The 11108-nt window shown below is 29.2% G+C and overlaps 1 protein-coding gene across 1 annotated transcript in view; it reads left to right on the top strand.

Annotated features, from left to right (window-relative positions):
* The first annotated feature begins 6493 nt into the window (after positions 1 to 6493).
* The window catches only part of LOC123014338 (LITAF domain-containing protein), an 8161-nt gene continuing 3546 nt past the window's right edge, over positions 6494 to 11108 (top strand). The window contains exon 1 of the mRNA XM_044413396.1: positions 6494 to 6951. Within this exon, the coding sequence (XP_044269331.1) occupies positions 6837 to 6951 (115 nt within the window). The 5' untranslated portion in view covers positions 6494 to 6836. The remainder of the gene's footprint in view (positions 6952 to 11108) is intronic.

Below are 11108 nucleotides of genomic sequence, written 5' to 3' on the forward strand. Positions count from 1 at the left end.
CTTAAGGACTCAAATAAGTGCATAAAACGACATTGGGTCAAGTTTCAAAAATTTTGAATTTTTTGATTTTTTGGAGGTGAGCGGTAGTAAAATCGTAAAAATAGTCAATTTACTAAAAATCGTAAAAACGGTTGAAATATGGTTTTCTAGACGTAAAATTACTCGCTGAACACGATMCAACTAGTTAGAATACTCTACGATGCATAGTTTTTGAGATATTGAGTAATAAAGGTTAGAATAAGGCTAAAAGTATAAGCACTATATCCGATTTTGACCAAAAATCAACATTTTTTGATTCTTATGAAAAACTAGTATGGATCTTTGTTTTTTTTGTTTTATGTTTCTTAAGTGTTACTTTCTGTTTCTGTTCACTAGCTTTTCTGTTGTTTTCGTCTTTTGTTTAATATTCTCTGCGCTTTTTATTCTTATTTGTTCTCCTTGTTTCCTAGCCTCTGTTTTCTGTGTTACATACTATGTTTTTCATCTTCTGCTTTTTTGCTCTGATTTTTGTTTTCTTTTTCTTTTATCTGATTTAAGAATCGCTGTTTTTTCTGTTCGAATGTTTCTTATTTTTTGTTTTCTATTTTTGTGTTCATCTATTTTCTGTGCTCTATGTTCATTGTTTTCTTGTTTTTTGTACTTTTTGATTTTCTTCTTTATGTTCTTTTTTGGCTTTTAAACGCAAGTTGTATTTATTTTAATTCTCTTTTCTTTCAATTGGAAGAAACCTACTCGTGGAAAATTTTCATTTTCAGTCAGTTAAAACTTAGACCTATGGGATATGTGTTCTTTCTGTTTTATCTTATTCTTTGTTTTACCACTTTTGGTTTTCACTCTCTAATTTCTGTGATGTTCTTGTTTTTTGTTTTATGTTCCCCAAATATTACAATTTGCTCTCTTTCTATTTTTTTTGTTTTTTTTTTCTGACCCCTGTTCTCTGTTTTCTATTCTAAGTTGGTTTTCTATTTTCTGCTTTGTTTGCTCTAATTTTTGTTCTTTATTTCTGTTATTTTTCTATTCTATGTCTATTTTAGAGAATTTCTCTTTCTTCTACTTTGTGTTTCCTCAGGTTTTCTTTTCTCTATTCTCTCCGTTTTACGAATATTTTGTCTTCATTATTTTCTACTTTTTGTGCCTCTTGATTTTGTACTCTTTGTTTTCTGTTTTACTACTTTCTGTTTCTGTTCTCTTGCTTTTTTGTTGTTCTTGTTTTCTAAACTTTATTTCCGTTTGTTGTTTTCGTACTCTATTCTATATTTTCCATTTTTGCTTTGTTCAATCTAATTAGTTTTGTTCTTTATTTCTGTTATCTAGTTTGATAATTTTTTTTCTGTTCTTTTTTGCTTTATCTTTACTAAATGTTACTTTTTGCTCTTTACTTTACTTTCAGTTTCTGTTTTTTAGCTTCTCTATGCTTTTTTTCTTTTTCTTGTTTTGTAGTCTCTGTTTTCTGTGTTCTATTCTATGTTTTTTATTTTCTGTTGTTCTCTATTTTTTTTATCTGGTTTAAGAATCTTTGTTTTCTGTTACTGTTTTTTGAGATTGCTGTTCTTTCTATTTTATGTTTCCTAAACGTTAATTTTCGTTCTCTTTATTTTGATGTTTACCCTGTTTTCTTTATTTTCTGTGCTTTATGGATAATTCAATGTTCCATATTTTCTATTCTCATTTTCCCTTGTTCTTTGTACTTTCTCTTTCCCTTCTCTATGTTCTTTATGTATTTTGTTTTCTGTTTTATTTATTTTAATTCTCTTTTCTTTCAATTGATGGAGCAAACCTACTTGCGTAAATTTTCAGTTAAATTGTTAAAACTTAGACATTTTTGATCTGTTTCATGTTCCCTGTTCTTATTCTCTGTTTTACTACACTCTACCTTCTCTGATGTTTTTGTTTTTTGTTCACTAAACTGACTTCTGTTCTCTGTGTTCTATTCTAAGTTAGTTTTCTATTTTTTACTTTGTCTGCTCTAATTTTTGTTCTTTATTTCTGTAATTTTTTTATTCTTTTTCTCTATTTTCCGTGCTTTACGAGTATTTTGTGTTTATTATTTTTTGCTTCTCTGTTGTTCCTGTTTTTTGTTTTATGTTTCAGAAAACTTTACTTTCTGCTCTCTATTTTTTATTTTTATTCTTTATTTCTGTTATCTGATCTAATAACTTTTTTTGTTCCTTCTGCTTTATCTTCCCTAAACGTCACTTATTGCTCTTTATTTAGTTTTATATTTCTTTTGTTCTCTGTTTTATATCCTCTATCTGCTGTTTTCTTATTTTTACTCTCAATTTTATTTGGTACTCAATTTTGATTTTCTCTTATTTTATAGCACGTCCGGTCTGGTGTCCCCGAAAATATTTCTATTTAATAGACTTACAAAACCATAAACGAATTAATCATTTTAATCTCCCGAAAGATTAGTTTTATTGATGAAGTAATTTATTTTTTGTTTTAAGGCCTTAAGTCGCAAATTTTCCACTTCCAGTTTGCATAATCGATGATAATCGCCGCAATTTCGCCTCCAGCCAATCTATTTTCACACAATTTTCATAAAAATCGACATTTTTTCCAGCATCTCACATTATCGTTTTATAATTATTATTAGAGTTTAATGAGGATGATTTTTAACGATGTAGTAAAGCAATAAAGCGCTTACTTTTATTTTAACTTAATGACTTTTAAACCGCCGTAATATTTCAAACTTATCAGATGGATCGACGAATTTTCATTTTGTGAAAGAAACACTAAAATCGAATTTATACCGCAATCATCGTATAAATAAATACATTTTTATTTTGAATTCCTGTTGTAAAATCCGTAAAATCTTCTTTACTTTTTATTACTCGAAATCTGCCGATTATTGAAACATTAAGACACTCAAGCTGACCCCAGGAAAGATTTCTGTTGCTTTGGAACGTTTCGTGACCCATATTTAAAAAGAAAAGATACAATAAAATAAGGAAGAATTATATTGAATTATTTACCTTCAATTGGAAGAAGACAGAATCAAAAACACTAAAATTGAGAGTAAAAATCAGAAAATAGAAAAAAATGTAAACGAGAACAGAGAGAACAAGAATTATAAAAAAATAGAAAAAATAAAAAACACACAGTATGTAATGCACAAAAAGAACAGAACAAAGAACACAGAGAAAATAAAGCACAGAGAATGGAAATTAGTGGGTTTAGAGAACAGAAGAAAGAGAAAACGAGAAGAGCAAGGAACAAAGAAAACACTGAAATTTGATCAAATAATAACTTTGTTGTAAAAGCAATAAATTATGACATGTATGACATGTATGTTCTATAGAATTCTATGTAGAAAATGAAACAGAAAACAGACTATAGTCTGTATTGAGCAATAACGAAGAAAACAGAAAATAAATAATAAAACAGAAAATTTAGAGAACAAAAAGACCAGAAAATAGAAAGAATATAAGGGAGATTAAAAAATTGAGAACAAAAAACTGAGTAGAACAGAGAGTATAGAGCAAAGAATATAGAATACAAAATAGAAAATAATGAGTAAGTAATTAGCAAGAATAGAGAATAAAAAAAGAAAGAACAGAAAATAGAAAAGAGGGAAATGAGAAGACAAGAAACAGAGCAGAAAATAGAGCACAGAGAATAGAGAACAAAAGGAAGAAAAAACAATGAGAACAAAAAAAATGTTGAAATTCGATCAAATAACAACTTTGTTGTGAAAATAATAAATTTTAGTTGTGTTCTATAAAAAAATGTAAACAAAAACAGAGGGTTGAGAAAACAAATAATAAAAAAAAATTAGGGAACAAAAAGAACAGAAAATAGAAAGATAGAAGAGAGAACATACTGGGTAGAACAGAGAGTAGAAAAGAGATAACAAAAAAGAAAAAAGAAAAAGTAGTTTTTTCGAATTAATTAGTGAAATAAAATGGCACGAGTGAGGAATCTGGGAACCAATAATTGGTCCAATGTTGTAATAAAAATAATTCTTTTTCGTTGTAAAATTACATGTAATTATGCAAAATTGCACCGATTTGAAGACATTTTAACGCCTATCAAACCCGCCAGAGGCTTCACAGTTATCCGCCTACAGTCGCAATCGACTTAAAAGTTTATCTGTTAACAAATCACACCAAGCCCAACGACTAATTTATATTCCATTCAATCAATAAAAAACTAATTGACATTCATCCGAAATCAGATGAAATTTTCCGACAAAATTCTTAAGTTTTCCTGCAGCTGCGACGTGAAATAATCGATTTTTCGTAAGTACCAAGCAATAAATTACGGGTAATTGCGCTGATTTTCATCATAGATCATAATAATTATCAAGTGGAGATTGATTGGCCGTTCAAAGGCGAAAAATCGCCACTCCATACACCTGCACTAGGAGGAAAAACTGGCTGTCTTGCAAGTCTAATAATAAATAATGAGGAAATGCTGAGGACAGCTAACTATAAAAGTTGGTAGCTTGGCGTGTTTTGATCTCAATTTTCAACAAATTGAAGAGGTTTGTTAACAGTTAAATAACTTCAGCAGAGCTAAATGCAAAAGAATAAAAATTAAAATCGAGAATTTTTAGTAAAATGCTAAAATAAAATATATGAATAAATTAAATAAAGAAAATAGTTTTAGAATATCTGCAATCCAAAATACAGAATTGCTGGTTATGTTTTATAAGCAAACTAATTTTTAAAACAACATTGAATAAATATTGTAATATTTACGTACCCACAATAAAACACTTTTTTAATTTGTGATATACGAATAGGCGAACAGACGAAAAGACGAATTTTTTTTTAAACATTTTTCTTGTTGTCGCCCGATGATACAGTGTCACAGAGGTGTGCTACTTTCCGGACAGCCTGTATATTCTTGAAAATGCAGAGACAATAGCCCCGAGCTACATATACTGGTTATAAATCAAGGAAATGATGTGCTGAACGAAAGTAAGACATATTGCGTAAGAGAACAATTAAAATTATAAAATCCATTAATCGAAATAGTGTCAAAAATGCACTCGTAACTTTTATTTTCGAATTTTGTTTCAAACAATGACACAAGATAAAATAATCAAAAATTTACAACAATTTTCACCACATTGTAAGATTACGATTAAAAAAAACACATAATGTGAATAGTTTTAGTCTAGAAGTTGAACAAAAATATAATACATATACTTTTTTTTTATAACAATTTAGTGATTAATCTCTCAAAAAAGGCAAAAATGATACGAGTATACTTATTTTCGGTCTAATTCTGTAATTTTTTGGCTTGTTTTTAACAAAATTTTGCAAAATAATTGCGTTTCTAGCTGAAAAACGTGCAAAAACACTCGAGAAATACAAAAAAATAGTAATTTTTGACTTAATTTGTATACTTTTTGGTTTATTTTAGCGAAATTTCCCAAAAAACTTGAGATTTTAATACAAACGCGTGCCTAAAAGCATTTTCGACCAAATTTTTGGTTTCTTGCTTTATTTTTGTCTTAGTTTTGCTCAAAAACCAGTTAAATAAAATGAAACAAACAAAAAACATCAATATCAACTCTTTTTGTAATTTTTAAGCATATACAGGGTGCGCCAGAACTCGCTCCCCAGAGAAAATTTTTAAGTAAGGTAAGATACCAGAAACATGAAAAAAATGTTTAAAAAATTCTATCTGTCAAAAAATTTTTACATTTATTTTTTGACATTTGACTTATTTTTATATCTATTTAAGGATATTGATGATCTTGTACATGTTTTTTTTACAATTATTTAGTAAAGGGACAAAAATTTTGCCAATAAAAGCCACAAATAACATTGAACAGAGTTACAATTTAGGATACAGCTTCCTTGTTTCCTCTTTTAATAGCCTATAGCAAAAAAACTTGTAAATGCATTTTTCCAAGAGAAATAAATAGAGTCAAAGTGTAAACTTTAAACCCTCATAACTTCGAAATTTTTATAGATAAAATTTTTTTAACATTTAACATTTTTAACATGAAGTTCCTGGTATCTTACCTTATATGGCATTTTTCTCTGGGGCGCGAATTCTGGCGCACCCTGTACAAGCTAAGAAATAAAAGTAAAAGTAAAAGTAAATAATCATTATCAACGCTGCTTTTCATTAATTTTTTTTGAAAAAATTTAGCGAAATAATCAAGTTTTTGGTTAAAAAACGTGAAAAATGCTCGAAAAAGATGCAGAAATAGTATTATTTATTGACATAATTTACATCAATAATTGTATAAATTTTTGTTATAACCGCGGTTACAACAGTTTTTTTCATTTCTAAAAAATCGCTAGATTTGGCAACCATGCCTGCATCACTTGCAGGAATTAAGCGCCCTCTACATTTCCACTTCCAACTTGAGTGCAGAGACCTTTCCTGCAGTAATTTTCTCATCACTAATTTAAAAAAAATCATCTGCGTCAGACGTCACTTCGCCTCAAAAACCTGCTGCCCATCTCCTGCGACGATGACGCACACAGGTCATAAAAAAGAGCCATCTTGATCCCACACACACATGTCCCAAAAACCTAAACACCTAATAAAATTTTGTCTTTGCGCAATTAGCGCCATAAAAATAGAAACCAAATCCGTGTATTATTAGACACAGACTTGTAGGTAGATAGAAAGTGCCACCAGCAGGCTTACATCACGAACTCTTGGTTTCCGCGAATGGCAAGTAGCAGTCGCGCTCCAAACATCTTGTAACCTCGCGTTATTTTCACAAAGCGTCGCATTTTGTTACTGAAAGTGGACCGAAGTAGTGTGCTGTGCGACCCTTAACCTAATAATTCGCTATTAGGTCAGGAGGAACTAAGTTTAGATATCCGTTATAACGAAATTCGGTCAATTTCTTTTCTGGGACAATGAACAAGGATGCTGCCCCCCCACCGTACAGCCCGCCCCCGTCGGCGCCCCCCAGCTACGCACAAGCCGTCGGGGGTGTGCCCCCAACCAGCCCCTATATTCCACATCACAACTGTGAGTTTTTCAAGTGAAAGCTGAATTATTACATAAAGCTAAATTGCGATCTGACGTCATTTTGGCCCCCTCTATTATAAATATTCACTAAATAGTACTATATTTTAACTTCGAGTTTATTATTACTAAATTGTAAACACATTGAAGCTTCCGGGGGAATATTTGGATAATATCAAAGCCGAATTCCGACAATAACCCAATTTTTTTTATATTCAGGGTACCCCAGCGAGTTGAAAAAGTCCATTAGTCACCTTTATGTGGATTTTTTTTTAACAAAATTGTAAAGGGCATTGATAGATACTAATCTAGTGCATCACCTAAAATTATTCAACCATACAGCATGTCCCAAAAATAAGTTACGATACAAACTTGTGTTTTTTTAAATGAAACACCATATGTTTCATAGCGTTTTGGGATGTAGATTTTTATGACAATGTTTTTAAACTAAACTTTTATTAGTCGATTTTGCTTACTTTTAGAAATAAGACGGTTTTTTGACATGCACTTTTCAAAAATTCATTATACAAAAACTAAGACAGCTAGAACAATTTTTTTCTTACTTCTGCAAAGAAGAAAGTACAGAATTTAAAGCTGTAGCATTTTTTTAGTGTTTTGCATTTGTAAAGATTAATAAATTAAGAAGTTTGTTAAAAGTTAAATAACTTTGGCAACCATAGTAATTCCACCACGGATCACTTATCCCTTGATTTATCCAGAGATTGTAAAAGTCGTTATAAATACTGAAATTCGAATTATTTTATTGTAAAAATAAAGAATGATGAATTCAGTTTAACACAAATGTGATTATTAAGTGATATTTCTTCCATCTCTTGTGCAAGTGTGCAATTTTTGGCTACTGAATTCAATAGTAATTTTTTTTTTAATGTTTAAAATTAAATATCTTTTTAGTAAATATAAACACCTAAAACTAGATAATTTTAGAAAGACAATTTAATAATCTTTTAAATGCAAAAACAATAAATAGGGTGTTCCATTTAATTTTTTTGTGTTATTGAACTTTTAACAAACGCCTTTATTTTTTTATCTTTGCAAATGCAACACACTAAAAAAATGTTACAAGCTTATAGCTTGTACCTTTTTCTTTGCGGTAGTAAAAAATATTTCTAGATGTCTTAGTTTTTGTGTAATAAATTTTTAGAAAGTGCAACCGTCTTATTTTTAAAACTAAGCAAAATCGATCAATGAAAGTTTAGCTAAAAAACATTGTCATAAAAATCTACATAAAAAAACGCTAAGAAACATATACTGTTTCATTTAAAAAAAGACAAGTTTGTATTGTAACTTATTTTGAGACACGCTGTATAGTTGAAAATAATCTTAGGCGATGGACTAAATGAGTATCTATGAATGTCCTATATAATTTTTTTTTAATTTTACCATTTAAAGGTCACTAATGGACTTTTTCAACTCGCTGGGATACCCTGTATATCAAGCGAATTTTATTATTTGGCAACACTGTGTGTTGATTTTAATTGTTGTCATGGTAACAATGTTTATTGCGAAACTGTTACTGAACGATTAATTTTTACTGTTGTTCAATTAGACAACGTTGCCACATTCAATTTTTTTATTTTGGTAATCACAAATCAAGTGTTGTTGTGGAAATGTTACAAATAATTGATGTGTGGTGTCTTGATGCAATTTTTTTTAATTGAAATCTTGTTTACTACAGTTGATTTAGTATATTATAAATAATCGAGGGTCATATTGGTCATATTTCGAATTTTCTAGGTTACTATTAGTGTATGTTTTGATACCCGAATTGATAGATAATTGCATTTGTTGTTGGTAAATTAACCCAGACTTGAACTGAACATTGATAGTAATGTTTGGATTATGAAAATATATAAAAATTTGTGGAATTTTGAAATTTTACAATCATTGTTCTGCTGGCCTTGATATCACTTTTTTGGGGAGGAAATGATTATTTGTTTCTTTAAAAGAATGTAGCAACTAATAATTTTTATACGAGTCCACTTATCGAATAATAGCTGTAATAAAACCAATATTGCTATAAAAACACGTTCATTTGCAAATTATTATTAAATATCGACTATTTCGATTGTGATAATTTGTGTTATTAGTTTGCAAACCTTGTGTTTGATTGGCAGAAAAATCAAAAAATTACATACAATTTTTGTAGTGGATTAGTTTTTTTCAATTTCAGAAATCGCATTTTTGCTTGTTTCAAGTAGATCAGTGTCCACTTTCGTCTCTTGAGAAACAGCTGAAAATAGATCACAGACTGGTTGGTCAACACCGTCGTGTGTTTCAGATTTAAATAAAATCAGTGAAAGTGGCCGATTCATTGAAAAATTGTTTTCCACGTTTTTGTCCTTGAAAAGAAAAATGTTTATGAAGTATAATTATATTTTTTTTGAAGTAATAAAACACTGAAAATCCTGCTGGTTTTCTTCCACAACCTTTAGCATTTTTGAATTGAATAAATTTCTGTCATAACATAATTTACGATTTCAGAAATTATTATTGTTCAAAGAGTGGTATTTCCAGAGTGTTAAAACTAATTACATTGGCTAAATGTTTCCACTATAAAAAAGAATTATGACTGGGAGTATGTTGGAATGAGAGCACTAGTTGTTTTGATTTAATTCCATTTAATTACGCGATATTAACTGAGTATGTAGATGATGAATGTTTTTACATTGCATGAGTGTTGATGGTGTAATTAACAATGCATCTAATTGTTAGTGTTTTTTTTCCTATTTGTTCAAATTTGTTAATTGAATGTCTTCATATTTGTCTGGTCTAGTGTGAAATTTTTTGTGATTTTGTTACTGAATTAAAAATAGTTTCAAACAATTTCAGTTTTAACACAAATAACTGGATTCATCCGGAATCGATTAAATCGATTCTTCGACATTTCAGCAAATGTCAAATCGAGGGGAGATGATAATAAAAAGCAGTAGAATTTTTACGTAATTTGCATTTATCATTTTAATTATTTCACTTCACGGAACGCAATTTTAATTATAGCATTGTTATCGCCTCAAGTACGTGTTTGATTTTTCAATCATGTATGTAGCTGTAATAAAATTTTCAAGGATTTTGGTTAACGTTTCAGTTGTGTTAAAATACAGGGTGCGCCAGAACTTGCGCTCCAGAGAAAAATGCCATACTAGAAACATGTAAATTATGTTAAAAAAATTCTATCTATAAAAATTTCGAAGTTGTGACAGTTTAAACTTTGCATTTTAACTGTATTTATTTCTATGCGAAAAATATTTTTTTGTGTTTTAATGTTATTTGTGGCTTTTATTGGCAAAATTTTTGTATCTTTACTAAATAATTATAAAAAAACAAATACTAGATCATCATTAAATAGACATAAAAAATGTCAAATGTCAAAATTTTTTGGTAGATAATTTTTTTTCCATGTTCTTAGTATCAGATATCTTACTTGAAATTTTTCTCTGGGGCGCGAGTTCTGACACTGTATTACTGCCAAATTTTATAAATAAAAAAGTGAGTTCTGTGAAAATTTTAATTGTTGTTTAATATCGAGGGATTAAAAAAAGGGCAAATTATTTAAGATATTCCAAGAAAGCTGTTAATGCTGATTTTAAGTTTTTTCTAAAAGGAATTGGTTTTAATCCAAAATTTAATGTAAATTTCTTGACAAGGTTTGTGATTAGGCACTTAAATTTGAAATCTCAATTATATACCAGACGAGAAAAGTCACAATCTTTTACAGTCACCCTATATAAGATAAGATACCAGTTTATTTTACTTAAAATTTTTCTCTGGGGTTCGAGTTTTGACACACCTGTAGTATATTAAAAAACAAGTTTTATAAGACCTGTTTTAAGGCACGAATTTAAGCTTAAAAAACGAGTAACGCAGCGACGAGTTATTTTAAAATAGTGCTTTAAGGTCTTATTACAAGTTTTTTATAATTTGCACTCTAATTTTAAATGATTTAGTTGTCTTTGGAGGTAAACTACAAAAAAAGCTTAAATCTTCAGGACAAAGCTTAATTTTAAGGATTTGTTGCTTTAAAACACATCAGGGAAGCTAATTTTGGTGATGAGAATTTTTCAAAGTGAAAAACAGCTAAAAATTTGTATTTTTGTTTGTTTTTTAGACCTATCTTCAAGTTGTAAGAGAAAAAAAAAAGT

Source organism: Tribolium madens, unplaced genomic scaffold (genome assembly GCF_015345945.1).
Source record: "Tribolium madens isolate multiple individuals breed KSU strain unplaced genomic scaffold, Tmad_KSU_1.1 Scaffold_97;HRSCAF=244;Tcas5.2_LG3a, whole genome shotgun sequence".
Taxonomy (NCBI): Eukaryota; Metazoa; Arthropoda; class Insecta; order Coleoptera; family Tenebrionidae; genus Tribolium; species Tribolium madens.